Source organism: Alnus glutinosa, chromosome 2 (genome assembly GCF_958979055.1).
Source record: "Alnus glutinosa chromosome 2, dhAlnGlut1.1, whole genome shotgun sequence".
NCBI lineage: Eukaryota > Viridiplantae > Streptophyta > Magnoliopsida > Fagales > Betulaceae > Alnus > Alnus glutinosa.
In genome coordinates, this window is record NC_084887.1 from 23,674,989 (window position 1) to 23,694,553 (window position 19,565).

The following is a 19,565-nucleotide window of genomic DNA, read 5'->3' on the forward strand; positions in this document are numbered from 1 at the left end:
TGTCGTTTTTAATATCGCAAACAGTGATGTCTTATCGGGAATCCGAAGATGTTTTGCTTTTTACCTATTACCCTATAACAACCCTAATAAATTGTTGATATGATCGAGTTGGGGCCCAAATGTACAAACCTGAAACCAACAAAAGAGTACACGATTCTGATTCTTAACTAATTAATTACGTGTCGTATCCATTCTCTCTTTTATTATTTTGTTTTGGTTTCTAAATCAGCACGTAATTTTTTTTTTGTTTGTTTTTTAACAAAATTTTTAAACTTCGAAATTATGATTGCAAAATCGATTATACATAAGAACCTGTTAATTAAATTAATGAATTCCATAAAGATAAAGTTCTGCATTTTCGTTGCATATATATGATTAGAAAGAGAGAGAGAGAGAGAGAGAGAGAGAGAGAGGAAAAAGAATTTTCTGTGTATGTCATATCGGATAAATCTTGGTGGCACAATGGCCAATGGGTACCGCTGGGTTTGGAATCATAGTCAGGAGGAGTTGGAAAAGAAATTTTGAGAACTGATCTTTTGAAAATTGCCCACAATCGGAATAATATAAAAAGTGCTATTTATCACTATCACGTTAACTTTCTTATTAACTGGAGATAATTCAGGTTAAAAATTCACAACTTTTGGCAAAGGTAGGTGACAGATTGATCGATCACGAATTATTCCTCTATTATTGGAATTCACAAATAAAACAATCGTCCATCGATGATCTAAAGAAGCTTTTTCTGAAAAAAATTATTCTTTTAAAAATATTTTACACCTAAACAAACAAAACCTAAACACCGTTCGAGTTCCAAGGAATAATAGAGCAATGTTTAAGAAGTAGTGACCATCAAAGCATGTTCCTTATTATATCGCAAACATTAATTCATAGATATATGCTTTAATTATTCATGATCAGTTGGTTCAAATGGTTCAATAAATATTGTAATTACAATCACACAATAAGAGGCATCAATTCGAAGCAAGCAGGTTCTAGCTGCTCACATTAAACTATGATACACATGCATGCAAGCACTCGTCGGCCGGAAAGCTTGTGGGAACTTCAAAGAAGCCAAGCCTGGTTGCGGCCACTCCCACCGGCTAATGTCATTGTCTCCATTGCTGCTGCTTCCTGGTTGAACCTGTACGTTTTAATTAAATCACATTTCTATCACACATATCTAATATCTTGCTTGCAAAATTCTTAAGCAATTTTGCATGAAATCAGCAAAGAACTTAATCACTACGTAAGTACGTACGTACGTACCCCATCTGTAAGTTGGGTTCTGGTTCTGCGTGATTGGTGTGTGAAATGGGCACATTAAGACGTTTTCCTCGCGCTACTGTGGCACGATTTCCTGGCTCTTGAATATCTTGATCAACAAGTTGACGTTTTTCCTCAAGCTGCAATTTTCAATATTATTTAAACACACACACACACACACACACACACACACACACACACACACACACACACACACACACATATATATATATATATATATATATATATATAATCATGTCAATTAACTATTATATATGTACGTATTCCATAACACGGCCAGAAGTAATTCATGGGGCAAATTACCTTGGACTTGAGCTGTTTGTTCATTTCGCCTAGATGGTGCTCCTGCCAGTGTATGCAAAAAGCAAAGGGAATGATATTGTTATGTGGCACTTTATTATCTTTTTTAGTAGTTGTTAAGTGTTAATTAGTGATAAGATACACTTCTATGACAGTAGTTTATCACATTTCTTTGCAATGCTATATACATTTATTGGGTTGATAAATAAAGGAAAAAAAAAAAAAAAAAGAATTAATTATCTCAACTCTAACGGTTGTTTTGGCAGGTTTAGGTTTTTCGGATTATCCTAATCCAACAAATTTTCACTCAGAGCGTCAGAACCAATTAATGAAAACAAAGCTATATATATATATATATGTGGTCTTGATTTTGAATGCCAGGTAATTACCTGTTTGCGTAGTTCTTCTAATCGTTCTAACATCACCTGCGTCTGCATTTAGAGAAGAAAATTGATTTTTAATAATGGTAGCCTTATCATCTGGACAGATTGATAAAAAGATTCCCATTATAAAAGCTTCAGTGGAAACAAGGCTATGATTAAAAAGCAGGTGCTTATAAGATAGAACACGTTACAATCCGTACGTTACAAAATATCAGAACTTTTTGTGATTGGACAGTTGGTATAGGACTAGGAATTCATATTAATATCTAGGTCAAAAACCTAAAATAAATCTTTTTTTTAAAAAAAAAAAAAAATTATAAATCTACCCCTTTGGATCAACATAGCACCACCCACTCCCGTTCACTACCAAATTTAGCATTCACAATAATTTTTCACTGTGCCTCTCTCTCGTGCATATAACGCTACAACTACTTTTTTAAAAGGGCCTTATTAAATATCTTCAAATTCTGAATTTCACACTCCTTCAGAAATAGGACAGCAAATTTTGTATTAACTAACCAAGTGATATTTGAAATTTTCACCTAACTCACCCATAAAAAATTTCGATGGAGCTTCTCTATACAATTTGTCACACTAGCACAAATAGGAAAAAAAGACCAGAAGTAGGTAAGAAGATTGGAAAAAGTAATGTTTATGAGGGTAAACCTACCACTCTTAGACTGATATATCCGCTTCCAGCTAACTAACCGTCGCTTAATCTTTTCAACAACACTATTCCAAATAGATTTGGCCTTATAACAGCCCCAGTGAAAGACCAAGATATTTCAAGGGCAAAGAGGAAACCCACAACCCTAAAATAAAATATTTCTGCACAATATTATTCTTTGGGACAAATCCAATCACTTTCCCGCATGGAAATGCTTGTGTAGAAGATCGACGGCGTTCATTCTTGTAAAGGTAGCAGTCTGTCACTGGTAATCTAATACACGATTGGTCTATATATTCAACCAGATTTAGAATCACATTTCAGAAGAAATATTTGTTTACCACTTCTCTATCTTTTGACATTGGTTTCTTCTTAATCATCTACTCACATGAATGTAAACTTGTCTTGGTGTCTTGTGTAATTAGTTTGTTTTATTCCACTCTTTTTTATATCTTACATGCATAAAAAAAAAAATGCAGGGTCCGCTCTTCATAAAATTATTTTTGATACGTAATTCAAATATCATTAAAAGTTAAAAGTACAAACTTAAGTACATAAAAGTACATAAGAGAAAAATCTAGCTAGAACAAGGAAATCATGAGAGATAAAGCAAAAAGGGAGCAAAAAACACAGCTATATATTCAAGCATTTAGAATATTAAAAAAATAAGGACATAAACTCTGCTAACTTCCTCTTTCATAATAAATTGCTTCATAATAAAATTGGTAAAACTTCTTATGAGCTTTGGAAAGATATTAAGCCTAGCTTGGAATACCTCAAAGTGTGGGAGTGTTTGATAAAACTTATGTTACCCAAGCCTAAAATGAGGAAACTTGGTTATATAACTTATGATTGTAATTTTATTGGTTATGCTTACAATAGTTCATGCAATTGATTAATTATGATCGTGACATTGTGATTGTATCTGTTTGAGTTCATGTGCAAAGATACGTACGTACCTTCCGATTTCTAGCTTGTAAAAGAGCTCTGTCCATCTTCTTCTCAAGATTTTGCAACTCTTTCAGACCAAGTGGTTCAAGTTCTTCTCCATGCAGATGCCTTAAAAAGATATGTACGTAAGTGACATTAATTAACTTATATACTCAGAGAGAAAGATATATTTTTTTTAATCTCTATAACGATACTAAAACAAATTAAGCTACATTTCATATGATGCTTAATGAGTGGAAATTTGGGTATTAATCAACCTTTCTGAGCGCTGAAGGCATTCATACTTGGCCCGTAACCTTGAGACCTCCCCATATGAGATCTACATAGAACAACAAAAGTAGAACATTAATTATTATTATTATTATTATTTTTTATGAATCAGTGAAAATTAGAACATTAATTAATTAAGTATGTATATATATATATATATATATATATATATAAGAACTTCGATGGCTTTCTCAAATTAATTATAATCATTGAAATTTGATTTTCTCTTGTTGAGGGTGGGGTTTGGAGAGACTTCCTATGGAGTAATTAAGCAATGAGCAAAGCATAGGTTTATTCAACGGATCGATATACACACAGAAAGAGAGTTCCGGCCATCTCCCCCCCAATCTCTCTTTCTGAAGCCTTACAAGTCATTGATAGGACATTACTTGGAAGAAGAAGGAAGATGAAGAAGAAACCTGGGCTCCTTGTTCATCATCAACTTTGTTGTCTCGATCTAGTGAGTAACAACATTGGCGGTACCGCTCAAGGATTTTGTCCACACTGATAATAATTAATAAACAAAAGTTAGTTGAATGTTTATAATTACAGAATTTACAAGTGCAAAATTGATATTAACAAAGACTAATAACCTTGCAAGCAGAAAGCAAATTGACAAACAATACGATTAGTCCTCTTTATTTTTTTTTTTTTTTTTTCTTTTCTTTTATTTTTTTTTTTTTTTTTTTTTTTTTTTTTTTTTTTTTCTTTTCAATATGGGAAAAGAGTTACAAGGAAACGAAACACCGAAGGATGAGCTCTCCATCAATATGGCCCAAACATAAAATATAGTGCTTAAAAATAGTAAAACAATTATCGCCCGGTCCAATGTTTATTGGGGTTAAAATCAAGAAATGAGCCACAATAAGAAGAAAAGCACTGTAAAAATCGAGCATGGAGCCTAAAAGCATTTTCAGCAATAATAGCTAAAGTAACTATTGAAAAAAGTACAATTATCTACTTTAATTATTGTTTTTTTATACTCTCTCGAACAAATTCTCTATTCTACTATTTATTTTTTTTAAATATTATTTTGTGTGAAAGAGAATGTGAAAGAAAGAGTGAGAGAGTGTGTGTGTGAAAGAAAGAAATGAAGACAGAGAAAATAATAAAAAACTTTTTGTATTATGAATAGTGAATAGGCTATTCTGCCTATTTAGAGCATCTCCAGCAATAATAATCAAAGTAGCTATTAAAAAAGTACAACTCTCTATTTTAGTTACTATTTTTTCTATATTCTCTCCAACAGATTCTCTATTCTACTCTTTACTTGCATTTAAATATAATTTTGTGAGGAAAAAAGTGTGAAAGAAATAAGGAGGGAGAGAGAGAGAAATAAAGAAGGGAAGGGAGAGATAAAATAATAATAAAACTTTTTGTAGTGTGAATAGTAAATAGGCAGAATATCATATTTACTATTCACACTAGAAGAAAAAAATATTTATATTTTGTCTATTCTACTGGAGACGAAAAATGGCTCATTAATGTCAAATTTGGCTATTATGAACCATTTGCCTATTATGTTGGAAATGCTCTTACTATTCAAACTATAAGGAAAAATTCTATTCGGCCTATTTTGCTAGAGATGAAAAAAGGCTCACAATAGTCAAATTTGACTATTATGAGTTATTTACCTATTCTGTTGGAGATATTCTAAGATAAATATAGTTGAATATGGAAGCTATGTATAAACATAGTAGAACATGGCAAAGAATTGTATAGGCAAGTTCAAGAAATTGTCTGAATTAATGCCTAAAGTGTTTGTCTTAAAGTCCAAGATCATCATCCTTTTGCGCAAAGGCTAAATAAAGAGAGAAATTAAATTTGGACAATTAAAAAGATGTGTAACAATTTTTTTATAGCACTAAAGTTAAATCCGTAAAAAAAAAAAAAAAAAAAAATGTACTTACCCCATAGGACTTGGGGAGTATTTGGCAACAAACAACCAATTCCCCTCCTTTATTTTTACTTATTCCAAAAAAATCAACTTCAAAACATTCTAACTTTCTTTTTTTTTACTATTTATATCACGTAAATAATTTTTTATTACAATTCAAATAAAAATCTATTACAATACAAAATTTTTCACTTTCTTATACAAATTGTTTCTACTTTATATCACATTAATTACTTTTTATTATTAATTAAAAAAAAATCAACTCAACAACCTTTACCAAACTGGCAAACTCTATCATTCTTTCTTTAAGACAAATTGGATGTAATTACCTAATAGGACTTACTTTCTTTAAGACAAATAGGATTCATCCGTACTTTTTCAGAAAAGAAATTGAAAAAAGAAAAGAAAAAGAAAGAAGATGAAGAAGAAGATCCATGCTTAAATGTTCCAACCACTTTTTAAATGATAAATAGGAGTCAAGGTACGGCAGCAGATCTGAAGACTGAAATAATAAATCCAGGTATTTCCTCAAATTTTTCCTAATTCCAAGGTAAAAAGTTTTATGTTAAAAATATTCAGGGCAAATTATTTCTTTTCATCTTTGCTGTTAAGGGACCCCTAAATATGCAAAAATTACAAATTGGTATCTAAATATTATTATGATTCACAATATTAATTGCACCACATTTTTAAAAACTAAAAACGATCGTCAAATAAATTTTTACAAACGTTAATTAAAAAGAGTACCATCTTGAAATTAGAAAAGGTTATCAAAAGTTATCATTTAACGAAAAAATTATAAAAGCATTAATGTATATTGATGATCAACTAGATTAAAAATTTCAAAGACTTGATTGAGTTTCAAAAAGAGAACAAAACATTCTTAGCCTATGCCTACTAAACCTCTCATTTTGTCTGTGAAAATAGATTCATTAAGAAATATATGGTTTTAGAAACTTGGTAATTCATATATATATATATGGCTTTAAAAACTTGGTAATTCATATATATATATATATATATATATATATAGCATTAGAGTGGCAGATCCAATGTTCAAATCATAATTACTTTTAACTTTATTGGTTTAGGGTTACACATTTGATAATGTAGGAACCTAGCTATACTTGCTCAATAAGCAGTTCATCATCCATCCTCTCTTAATGTACAGCAAAGGATCAGCTCTAAATCACTTCCTAGCTAGATAGCAACAAATTAATAAAGAAGATATTCTCAAATCATTTTCGTTTTATTATTATAATATATCATAGAGCATGAAGAAAAATAAAAGAGAAACTGGAAATGAGATTTACTGCTAAAGTGGAGAAGAGCTTGAACTGCATACCCTAAGAAAGAATGAGTTTGAATTCGGAGAGAAAATCAGAAGCTGTAAGTGTACATCGATCCTTGCTCACGTAAAAACAGTACCCAGCAGAAAGAAGAAAACACAGTTCCCCTCTCTTTCTCTCTCAAGCTCTTTTTTTAAAAAATAAAAATAAAATAATGAGTCCCTCTTTCTAGCTCAATAACATGTCAGACCGATTTGACATATAGACTCGTACACTGTGCTTCAATTTGCTGCGGGAAAAGAGAATGAGAGAGAAGAAAGGACGATGGAACGTGTCATGAAGCCATTGGCTGTCATCACTCGTCTCCTCTCCTCCAAAACGCGTTCGAAATCCACAAGAACACGAAAAACTTTTTTCCAGAATAAGTGGAAGCAAATCCAAGCAAATCCAAGAAAAAAAAGAAAAAAAGTAACCTAAAACTCCTTTTCTTTCTTTCTCACAATTTAATTGTAATAACACAGTCAGGCAAAGCAATCCTTGTTGAAAATTTTGCAATATATATATATATATATATATAACAGAAGAGAAATGAAAGAGAACAGAGAGAGAGAGAGAGAGAGAGAGAGAGAGAGTTACTCAGTGCTGCCGAACTCGGAGAGTTTGCCACGGTTGGAGAAGATGATAAGGGCAACTTCAACGTCACACAGAACGGAAAGCTCGAAGGCTTTCTTGAGCAAACCGTTCCTTCGCTTTGAGAAGGTAACTTGGCGGTTGATCTTGTTCTCTATCCTCTCCAACACCACTCTGCCTCTCCCCATGCTCTCTCTCTTTCTCTCTCTCTCTCTCTCTCTCTCTCTCTCTCTCTCTCTCTCTCTTTCACTCAGTGATGAATATGTCCATTAATTTCTCTCTCTCTCTCAATCAATCTGTTCCTTTGTAGACACAAATTAAAAAAAGCTTGGTGGTTAAGAATGCGACATGACAAAATACTTTCTCACTTGTGTGTGTGCGTGTGTTAAATTAATTACAAAACATAAAGAGATAGAAAGATGCCCAATATAGTGAAAGTAAAAGAAATGTGGTTTTTGCCTTTACAAATTAAGAGCAAATATTTCTTGTGGTCGTATTTCTTTCCACTTACAGGCACTGACTGAAAACGATATTTACAGCTAGCGTGCTTTTTTCCTCTCTATCTATCTATCTATCTATCTCTTCTCTTCTCTTCTCACGCCTTCACTGAGGGAGGGTAGTTGTGGGGACTAATCTTTTGATAATTAGGGATGATCCTGCCCGCGTACGTGAATGAATGACGGAAGTGGCCGCAGTGATACGTGTCGAGCTGCGTACGGTGGGTTTTTTGCATCTTTTGGTAATGATAACGAGTCCCAGCGTCTGTGTTGTTCCCATTTGTACCACCTAACTTAGGTACTGATCATGACCCCTTCGCTTTCGTTTTTTTTTTCATGGTCAAACTTTTCATATACATGTGGTGCTCTTTGGACTCACTCACGAGTTACACCAACGGGAAGCTAGGCAGCTAGCCAGCTAATTAAGAGGATCCATGATCAAGGACTGTTTGGCAAATTTCTTTCTTTTGAGGACAAGACAAAGAAAAGGAAAAAAAAAAAAAAAAAAAAAATCATTCCCTACTCCTTCCTTTGCCTTTCTTCTTCAAAATTAAATGAGACAATTCTCCCCTCCCCTTACTTTTAGCTTTCTAAAAAACAGTTAATTTTAAAATATTTTAATATATATATATTTTTTTACTTTTTATTTAACATCAATCATTTTTACTATTACTATTTAAATAACAAAAAAAAAAATTTCATTTAATTTGCATATAAAGTATTTCTACTTCATATTTTTATTACTATTTAAAAACAAAACACATCTAAAAAAAACTTTTGCCAAACACACTTCTTCATTCTTTTTGTTAAATTATATCAATTTCTTTTTTTATTCTTCTTTAAGATCAAGTTACTCAAGTATATATTTGATTTACGAGTAATGTTATTCTCATTTATTAAATTCATATCTTTTTTAAAAGTTGATTGCGTATTTGATTTTATTTTTATGTTGTACTTTTTTCTTTTTATTGTGTTGTTTGTTAATATTTTTATTTTACTTTTTTGTTAAGAAATAAAAAACAATTCTAAAGAACATTAGCATATTAAACTAGCTGTATAATTTCTTTTCTTTTTTTTTTAATCTCTTTTTCTAAGAATCATTCAGTACTGCACATATTTCTTATCTTTTTGTTGAATTTATTTACAAACTCTCTAAGAGCATTCTTAATAGCCTTGTATTTTTATATGTAAAATGGCTAACCAAAACTTACTTTATCTATTTTAACTAATGGTCATTTCAAAAAGTACCATACGTCCGATTACCTATTATTTCACTATATCATTTCACTATATCATTTAACTATTCTTTTTTTATTCTTTCTTTATCTTTCTTTATTGTAATTCTAAGACATTTTTTCAACAATAAGACATTTTATTTTGGATAATTATTTGCTATAAAGTCATCAAATTTTTTGTTCTTGTCTGAGGTGGTTCGTACGTATGACTGTGACCTTAAAATGCCAAACATAGATTTTATCATATAGTTAGACATACTCTGAAATACAATTTCTCAGATTCGAAGATACATTAGAATATTGTTATAGCGTAAATGAGTTTTGGTGAGAGAGAGTGAAAAGAAAGAGAAACAAAAAAAAAAAAAAATAGAGATGCATGTGAGAATATTTTGCATTTAATTTGTCTAATAAGATGGAGAAACTTTTTAGTAAAATGATTAGTCGTTTTAGCCTAAAGGTAAAAATGACTAAGTTATTGATAATGCTCTAATATATGAAGAATGTTAGAGTATCTCCTGGTGTTTTCTTGATGTACATTTAGAACGGCATAGATGTAATTTTTTTGATTAAAAAATTGTATCAATGCCATCTAAAAGGACATAAATGTAATTTTTTAATTACATCTATATCATTTAAGATGTACACCATGAGATGCTCTAACATTCATCCTAATATACATATGGTTGAGGAAAACAATTCATACACAATTCATATTGCACAACTATTTTACAATTAAAACATATAGGGTGGAACCCATGCACATGAATTTCATTCGTAAGTTTCACTCGATGTATCTTAAAATTGTGAAATAATTATGTAAAAATTGTAATTTTATTATATCTCAATCGTCTAAGGAGAAAGTTTCATTCTATCCTTTTTATTTTATTTTATTAAGTTGTCAATTTTTATTTATTTTTCACCTTTTCAGCGGTTTCTTTAAAAGCGAATAATGAGCCCAATGAATTTGACCATGATGTGTGTCACTTTTGATGTGTGACACTTTCTTGTGTAAAGATAACCTGACACTGGTTACCGGAGGAAACTTCCATCAAAAAAGTATGAAAACTGGGTACAATACGAAACTTTCCATCAGTTAGATCGTGACACGTCTGGAAGCTTTTATGAATTCCAGTGCAAGAGATAATTATTAGTAAGATGAGTAATCATACACACTCTCGCCTTCTTTGCTCTCGCCTTCTTGTTTCCATATTTTCTCAACTAGCTTTTAAAATTATTACAAAATTAATATTTTTAATTTAATAATAATTATTTCAAATTTAATAATAATTTTAAAAGGTATGATAAAGTGTAAAAATGATAGGGTGAAAGTAAGAGTATGAATAGTATCTCGATTCTCTAGGAAAAGACATAATTATTTTTTGGTCCCTGTTAAATATTTTCAAAAGTATTTTTTTGTATTTTAATTTTTTTTTATTTTTTTAATGTAGTATAAAGTTTAAAGGATTTGAATTAGGTGCTGTAAAAAAAAACTAAATCTGAAATGGTCCATAATTTAAAGTTTATGTGCAGTAATTTTTCAATAGTCCAAAATTAATGGCACTTTCTCTTTTCTGTGGAAAAATTTGAAATTAAATCTGAAATTTTGAAAAAACTGCACCACATATATTTTTATAAAACTTTTGATAAAGTTTTTGGAAAGTGTTATGGATTTTCAAAGAAACAAATACTATACATATTTTGAGAAACCACATGTAGGTGTGGAGCCACTAAAAGAATTGCTGCATGGCCACCCCTATCCAATTAGGGTGGCCATGTGGTCACCCATATCATGTTGCGGTGGTTTAGCAGCCACTCCAATCTAGTTGGGTTGGTCAGTTTTGATGGTTGTGTAGCAACTTCTAACAAGGATACGGCTGGTTATTCAATTAGCCCTATTTAGTTGGAGTGGTTGCGCGCGCCGCGCACTATATATCATCTCTATCCAACAAAGGTGGTCGTGAGGCTTCCTTTGTCCGAAAAAGGTAGTTAGCAGCCTTCTCTCTTTTTTCTAATTTCTTTTGTAAGAGCACTCCCAATGGCTTATGTATTTTTAACTTTAAGCTAGAATAGATAATAAAAGTGTTAAAAATGTACTCCATCGGATTATGTATTCCTACTCTAAAATACATTTCCCTTAATTCCGTAAATAGTGGGCGCTACTTGCAGCGTTGCACGACTTAACGCTACAGTTTCCTTTTCCTCCACTTTTTCCTTTCCCTCCAACTTTCCATTTCCCTCATCTTCTCTCCCGCTTCTTTTCTCCTCTCTGCGTCTCTCTGTCTCCATCTGATTCATCTGAAGTTTTGAGCTCATTTTCATTCCCCATCTTCTCTCTGTCTCTGAAGGTCTTCTCTCTCTCTCTCTCTCTCTCTCTCTCTCTCTCTCTCTCGCTTGTTACTGATTTCTCACGCTCTATGGGCTCTCTTCTCTGTTTTGATGCAGGAATCTTGGTGTTTGGTGCTTTGGAAGATTGGATGATGGGTAGTTGAAGCATAAGACCTCAACGTCTGGGCTATCGGGCGTAAACGTGAGTTATTCTCTTTTTCCCGATTAATGTTTGATTAAATTATTGTAATTAGTTATGTTTAGGAGCTGATTGAAGGATGATTTTTGGGTTCTAGCGTGGTTTATGTGATTTTTAACAACCGGATGATTTATGTGGCCGATCTATGAGTTCTAGCATGGTTTTGATTTTATATTTGTTTTGGGTTTTCTGGGTTAGACGAACAGTGACGGGAAATGAGGATTTAGAGCTGTTCAGTTCAAGCCTTTACATTGAGTTAGGTAGAGCTGCCCACTTGCTTGAATGGGAAGTGTGAACTACGTTTGGAAGATTACATTGCATTGGACTTATTGGTAGTTTGAATTTTAGCACTTGCAAATGAAATGAAGCCTGATATATGATTTTGGTTGCTGAATAGTGGAACTTGCGAAGTGTTGTGTGTGTTTGTTGTTATTTACTTTTTCTGTCAAATTCATTTTTTCCCCCTTTTTTTTCTGTAACTGTTGAGCTATTTATTGGTTTGTGATGGAGCTGAGTTTTCATTTATTTAGTTCTTTATATTTGTATAAGCTTCTTGAAAGTGACTTATCAGATGATGACGTACAAGAGGGGAAAAAAAAAAATCCCTTGAAAATGCCTAAATGTTATACCTCTGTTTCTTGTTTCTGTTTCAAACAGAGTCCCTTGAAAATGCCAATTGACAATCACTTTATTTTTATTTGTTATCTTTACTTTCGAAAATAATTTCAATTTCAATTTGAATTCTCAGTTTTGTATATTACACCTGTCTGATTAGTCGTTCAGGTTCCAGATCTGTTTACGCATTGCTATTTTGTTTCAATGATGAATGCGTTTGGTGTTAGTAGCAATCAAAAATTGAAACGTTTAGTGACTTCGTGCGTAATTTTCGTTGATCTGGTTTAGTCTTGGTTGATCTAATTGCTTTCATTTTGTTTACGATTCGGAGTTAGGTTGCTATTCTCCCTGCTCTTGAAATCACGATATAAATCGTGGAAATCTAGAAATCTGTTATATCGTGGAAATGTACAAATCTGATTATTTCGTTCACTTTGATACTGATGGTTTAGTAATTTAGATCTTGTAGCTTCACCTTCCATTTGGTGCGATTCAATCTTAACTGTGTGAGTTGTTGTAGGTTACAAGTTCAAATAGGAAACAACGCTTGTGTCTGTTAAATTCCAAGGTGAAGGTGAGAAAGAAAGCTTGCTTAGTAATATTGAAGAAATTTTACCATTTTTCTTCAGCTTGTGTCTATTAAATTCCTGACTTATGCTCATGTTTAATTTGATTTCACCTCCAGCAACAACTTTTGAAGGATGGATTTAAATGACGATACATTCTTCGTTCCTCTCATGCATGAGGGAGAATATGGTTACAATGCATATACGACGCCGGCTTCTTTTCATGAGAACATTGATTCCCAAGGCACTCAACTCCAACCTCAAACGGAATCCACTACTAAAAAAACTCCACGAAAAGGAAACTTTAGTGTGGAAGAAGATAACGTACTAGTATCGGCTTGGCTCACTACTAGTATGGACGCAATTCATGGTATCGATCAAAAAGCTTCAAAATTTTGGATGAGAGTTCATGCGGAGTATGATGAACATAAGAAGCCCAACTATTGTGAACGTTCTGTGAACTCTTTAACGAATCGGTGGTCAACGATCCAAGTTGCCACCAACAAGTTTTGTGGATGTTTAGCTCAAATCGAAACAAGGCATCCAAGTGGCGTTACCGAACAAGATAAGGTACGGATAAATTGTTATAACTTAAAGTCAATGAACCAATGGATTAATTAGTATAAATATTTAAATTATTGAAATTTTTGGTAATTTTTCAGATTGAGGAAGCGAAGGTGATGTATCACAGTATCCACGGTGGCTCATTTAATTTTCAACATTGTTGGAATATATTGAGATTTCATCCAAAATGGAAACAAACTGTGTCCGAAGGAGTCAAAAAAAGGAAAAGGAAAACAGTTGCACAGGAATCTTCTTATACTCCAGATTCAATACATTTAGGGGACGACAATGGGTCTCCATCAGTGATTGTAGATTTGGAGAGGCCAATTGGCAAGAAGGCCCAAAAAGAGAGAGAGAGAACACGAAGGAGGCAAGACCAAATGTCTGCGAATCTTGCAGAGGTAATTAATGGTATGAAGGAAGAAAAGAAGAAATCTCATGATCAGAGAATTGAAGAACGACAAGAGTATATTCGTCTTACAAAAGAAAGGCTTGTGTTTGAGCAAGCAAGAGAGGAAAGGGAAAAAGAGGCTGATATTCTTAGTAAGAAAAGACTTGAGATAGAGCAATTAAGAGAGGACAGAGAAATTATGAGTATGGATACAAGCAGCATGTCTCCAATGAGAGCCACATATTTTCGTTCACGTCAAATGGAAATAATTGAAAAACGTACGGTTATTCCCATTTGAGATTGACTAAATGCTTTTACATGTATTTGATGTATTTTGTGTTCTGTATTTTGTTCAAAGTCTTTGTTGTGGACTAAATAGTTAGATTGTATTATTTATTCCTAGGCCAACTCTTTTATTATAGTCAAGGTGGCTTTCATATTGTAAAAGCGAAAAAACAAATTGTATAGAAATGCCCCAAATAGAGAGCCAAATAATTCCAAACACACCTAAGATCCCATAGAAATCATAAATAAACATGATCAGGTCAAAATAAAATGTACATCTATGCAATTAATACCAAACTAATTTTTCAGGATTTACCAAAAAAAAAAAATTAAATAAACCAAGGCTACATCTGGTACTAGTGAATTGGGTAAAATAAAACCGGAAGCCCCAATCAAATTTTATTTTATTTATTTTTTTATTTTTTGGGTGGAGAAGGGGGGTTTAGCAAAGAAAAAATTATAACATAATCCTATATAATCGTGAACCCCATATTCAGAAACACAAAACTGAAATAGACAAATTAAGAAATTATCCTAGAAATCAAAACAGCAACAACCATTAGCATTGACCCAATAATCCTCAAATTTCATATGAAATGAAATTTAAAATTACGATTGGCTATGTATTTGCCATAAATGCTCAATGAGGTCTGTTTGTAGTTGAGAATGAGTTCCTCTATCTCTAATGTGATGATGACGTTCAATGAAGTCCGTAAGTTGTTGATTCGTAGTGTGTGGCACTGGTTCGTAAAGACTTTCATCAATTTGATCGTAAACAAAATCATCTGCTCCGAGGTATAGATGTCGCTCATCTTCAACAATCATGTTATGCAATATTATGCACGCTATCATGATGTTTTTAAGCATTTCATGATCAAAAGAACGCGCAGGTCCTCGCACAATAGCAAATCGTGCTTGAAGCACTCCAAATGCACGTTCTACATCTTTCCTTGCTGACTCTTGATTTTTTGCAAAATGTTTTCTCTTATTTCCTAGCGGAGCATGAATTGTTTTTACAAATGTTGACCATGAAGGATATATACCATCAGCCAAATAATATCCCTTTGTGTAATCATTACCGTTGATTGAGTAGTTCACTGGAGGAGCACGCCCTCCAGCGAGCTCAGTAAATAAAGAAGAATGTTCTAACACGTTGATATCATTATGGGATCCTGGCAACCCAAAAAATGCGTGCCATATCCAAAGATCATATGACGCCACAGCTTCCAAAATAATTGTTGGTTCATGAATATGACCAGAAAACATACCTGCCCATGCTTTTGGACAATTCTTCCATTTCCAATGCATACAATCGATGCTCCCCAACATCCCTGGAAATCCACGTCTTGCATTCACCTCTAGTAGTCTAGATATATCATTGCTATTTGGTGACCTCAAGTACTTGTCATAATAAATGGAAATTACTGATTTAACAAAATATTGTAAACACTGTGTTGCAGTGTTTTCTGCAATCCTCAAATATTCATCCATAAAATCACCTGATACTCCATAAGCGAGCATTCTAAGTGCGGCAGTTATCTTTTGAAGGGAAGAATGTCCGAGTTTTTTAGCAGCATCTCTTTGTTGGACGAAATATGGTTCATGAGCTTCTATCGCAGTTTGAATACGATTAAACAGAGAACGTTGCATTCGAAACCTTCTTCGAAATTTCGTAGGAGAATAGACTGGCGATTCTGCAAAATAATCTAAGAAAAGACGTTGGTGGCCTTCCAAAGAATTACGCTGGATGAACCTACGGCGTTGAACAGTACCAAGGCGCGATGTTGCGCCTCTTTCATCACGCAACCGTTCTTCTTCAACAGAAAAGGCCAAAATGATATCCAACTCGTCATCGGAAGATGAAGAGTCAAAAATTGTAAAAGAAAGATCCATAAAAAGAGTAGAAAAAGGAAACGTTTAGAGAATTGTGAAAAAGAAGCCTGATTTTTTCATAAAAATGCGAGGCAATATTGGACAATTAACGGAGGAAACTCATGGATCACAGCTTTCTCTGGCATGCCAAACTTTGGCTGGGTAATTTATAGTAAAATTAATTAGTATGAATAAAAAATATTTTTATAATATCCCTAAGAATAATATGAGCATGTCAATGGGATGAGCAGTCGATGACCCGTTATTGTAGTGTTCTGTTGGAAAAATTGACTACTAAAAATATGGAGCAATTCTAGAAAGGCATATTCTCGTAATAAATGGGCAATGCAAGCTCCAAAGATGACCCGTTATTGTAGTGTTCTGTTGAGAAAATGGACTATTAAAAACATGGAGCAATTCTAGAGAGGCATATTCTCGTAATATGGGCAACGAGAGATCCAATCCATTTCGTTTTTTGATAAATGGGCAATACATGTTTGGGAAATTGGGTGAAGTAGAGTTTCTGTTTCATCAGTTGATTGATAAAGGATTATTTTCATTAACAAATCTGGGCTTGGTTTTAGTTTGGGTTTGGTTTGATTTTCATAGAGTTGAAAAATATTATTGTTAGAAAAATGGCCGTTTGAGAAAAATAACCGTTAAAATATTTGCGTTATAAAAATGACTGTTTTAATAAAATGACCGTCGACAAATATGACCCTTTTTTTAAAAAGAATTAGGATAGTAAAAAAATGCAATAATTAAAAAAGTAATAATAAATAATTAAAAAATCATATCTAGAAAAAATAGAGTTAAGAATAGATAATCGAATGTATGGTGCCCTTTAAAACCCATTAGCTAAATTAGATAAAGTAGATTTTGATTAGCTATTTTAGATTGAAATATACATAAGCCATTGGGAGTGCTCTAAGTACTAAGTTAACCTCTGCATCTAAAAATTTAACATTTGTTTTTTCAAAATATTTTTATGAAAGTATGAAAATTTTTCAAAAAGTGTGTTGTGTATTGTTTTGAGAAAAGTGTATTGAGGTTTTTTTTTTTTTTTTTTTTTTTTTTTTTTTTTTTTTGGTATTTTGTATCTTTTTAAAAGTGAATTGTTTATTAAATTTTTTTTTTTTTTTTTTAAAAAAAAAGTATGTTTCTGTTTTGAAGAATAAAAAAAAATAAAATTAATCATTTACAAACATAGTCATAACTCCTTTTTTCCAACATGGCAAACCTCTCGCCAAGGATGTGAGTGCTGCGAGGGTTACCGTCAGAGTTAGAGCTAGGATTTTGCTTTAAAAGTGACTGTACTAATGAAATAATTCTATTAAAGATAAGAAAAATATTCAAATAATTTATATATAAATATTATCTTAGAACTAAAGAAGAGCATAAGAAAGGGTATATATATAGTCAGCTTGGAGATAGATATGTACGAGGGATAAATATTAAAAAGTCTCTTCAATTAATAGTCGATTTTAAAATAATTTTATGAATTTTCAAGTTTATTAAAGTGACCTACTAAACTATTAAGGTGTGCCAAAAAAGACTTTTTTTTTTTTTTTTTTTTTTTTTTTTTTTTTTTCCGATAATAACCTTATTCTTTTAAAAACTAAAATAAAAAATTAATAAAAAACTATTTTTTTAAACAAAAAAAAAATCTAAAAAAGTTAAAGAAATTAAAAGCTTTAAAAATTAATTTTAATTTTTTTTTTTTTAAAAAAAAAAAAAAAAGAAAAAAGAAAAAAAGAAGGAAAGGGGTGTTTGCCGGCACCACCCCTAAAGGTGGTCAGGGTTGGCCGCGAGCCACCCCTAGAGGTGGTTGGGGGTGGCGTGTGGCCAACCCTATGGGCTAGGGGTAGCTGCCCAACCGGCAGCCACCCCTTTCTTTTTTCTTTTTTCTTTTTTATTTAAAAAAACAATAATAATAATATTTTTTAGTTTAATATATTTATATTTATTTATTAATAGTGACACATGTCACCAACTTATTGGTGCTGACGTGGTACCTAACGAAATCTGTCAAAAAAAAGTTAACGAAATTTGACTCCAATGTAAATTAGGCAAACCACATGGACCTCTGAATTCACTTTGATACTACTGAGAGCTATTTTTAAATTAGGCCAACCACATGAACAAATGATGCGTCTTTCCCTTTCTTTAACATTTTAGTTTTATATATTTATATTTTTTTTATTAACAATGACACGTGTCGCCATTTTATTGGCGCTAGCGTGGCATACTAACGAAATTCCTCAAGTGTTTTTATGAAATTTGATTAGAGGAAGTGATTTGTATTTTTGGCATACTAGAGGGACCCCTGAGTTCATTTTGGTACCACAAGAACTAATTTTGCATTTTTTTTACTAAGAGTTACACATGTCATTATTTTATTAATACTGGCATGGGTACATTAACAGAATCTCTCAAGTGTTTTGACTGCAGGAACTAAATTGTTACTTTGGCCTACCTAATGACCTCTGAATTATTTTTATACTGCATGAAGCGATTTGTAATTTAAGTCAATTACATAGACTAATTTGACATTTATTTGAATATATATATATATATATATATATATATATATATATATATATATTTGTATTAATCCACCCCTTGGTTTTTTTATTAAATTTTTATTTTATTTTTCAAGGGAATAAGGGTATTATTGGAAAAAAGTTACATTTTTTGCACACATTATTAGTTTGATGGGTCACTTTAACACACTTAGAGATTTATGAGACTATTTTAAAATCGATTGTTAATTGCAAGGAATTTTTTATATTTATCCCTATGTACAAAAAAAGAAGGCAAAAAATGTTGCTTCCCCAAATCCCTATCTTCTCTAAGAGACACCGGATTTAAGGTGCCACCTCTGCTATATATCTATTAGGATGAGTGATTGGGAAATGGTACGAAAATAACATCACCAGAGCCCTATAGTCACCATAATATAATTTCATCATACCATCAGCCGATAAAATAGGCATAATAACATAGTATCATAAACCGCAAGTTTAATATTCTGACTTTAGAGGGGCACCTTGGTACCTTTTGGGCGAAAAACAAAAAGAAGAAGAAGAGAAGAGAGGAAGAAGAGAAAGAGAGCTGGTGCTTTCAAGAAATAAAAGGTTGAAGGCAATGGGCTTTTTTTGGGCCAGCAAGGTGGGGGAAGGTGTTCTGTTGTTTGGGTGCTAGAGCTAGAGAAATAACTGAGAATGTGTTGCTGGAGTGAGTTTTGGGCAGTACGTACAAAGACCCAAAGGCAAGAAGTTCAATCTGCATGCATGATTTTATGCTTGTAACCCTTTGAGTTTCGCCCAAACTAATCTGTAAAAT

General features: G+C 32.3%; 3 protein-coding genes and 1 long non-coding RNA gene across 4 annotated transcripts; 2 read left to right on the top strand and 2 right to left on the bottom strand.

The window, feature by feature from the left end:
- Nucleotides 1–867: 867 nt before the first annotated feature.
- On the bottom strand, nt 868–7,905 carry LOC133861541 (agamous-like MADS-box protein MADS3). Its single transcript, XM_062297325.1, has 8 exons — nt 7,678–7,905; nt 4,275–4,359; nt 3,843–3,904; nt 3,594–3,693; nt 1,974–2,015; nt 1,588–1,629; nt 1,267–1,403; nt 868–1,141 (listed from the first exon to the last, which is right to left on the bottom strand). The coding sequence occupies exons 1-8, from the start codon at nt 7,857–7,859 to the stop codon at nt 1,063–1,065; spliced, it is 729 nt and encodes a 242-aa protein (XP_062153309.1). The 5' UTR covers nt 7,860–7,905; the 3' UTR covers nt 868–1,062.
- A 3,616-nt stretch (nt 7,906–11,521) lies between these two features.
- On the top strand, nt 11,522–12,155 carry LOC133860139 (uncharacterized). Its single transcript, XR_009898871.1, has 3 exons — nt 11,522–11,748; nt 11,846–11,930; nt 12,134–12,155. It is a non-coding gene; the product is annotated as an uncharacterized LOC133860139 (long non-coding RNA).
- A 1,079-nt stretch (nt 12,156–13,234) lies between these two features.
- On the top strand, nt 13,235–14,361 carry LOC133860391 (glutathione S-transferase T2-like). The gene is made up of 2 exons (XM_062296008.1): nt 13,235–13,678; nt 13,771–14,361. The coding sequence occupies exons 1-2, from the start codon at nt 13,244–13,246 to the stop codon at nt 14,359–14,361; spliced, it is 1,026 nt and encodes a 341-aa protein (XP_062151992.1). The 5' UTR covers nt 13,235–13,243.
- A 495-nt stretch (nt 14,362–14,856) lies between these two features.
- On the bottom strand, nt 14,857–16,241 carry LOC133860392 (uncharacterized). Its single transcript, XM_062296009.1, has 2 exons — nt 15,682–16,241; nt 14,857–15,468 (listed from the first exon to the last, which is right to left on the bottom strand). Exons 1-2 carry the CDS (start codon nt 16,239–16,241, stop codon nt 14,958–14,960), a joined length of 1,071 nt encoding a protein of 356 aa, XP_062151993.1. The 3' UTR covers nt 14,857–14,957.
- Nucleotides 16,242–19,565: the final 3,324 nt, after the last annotated feature.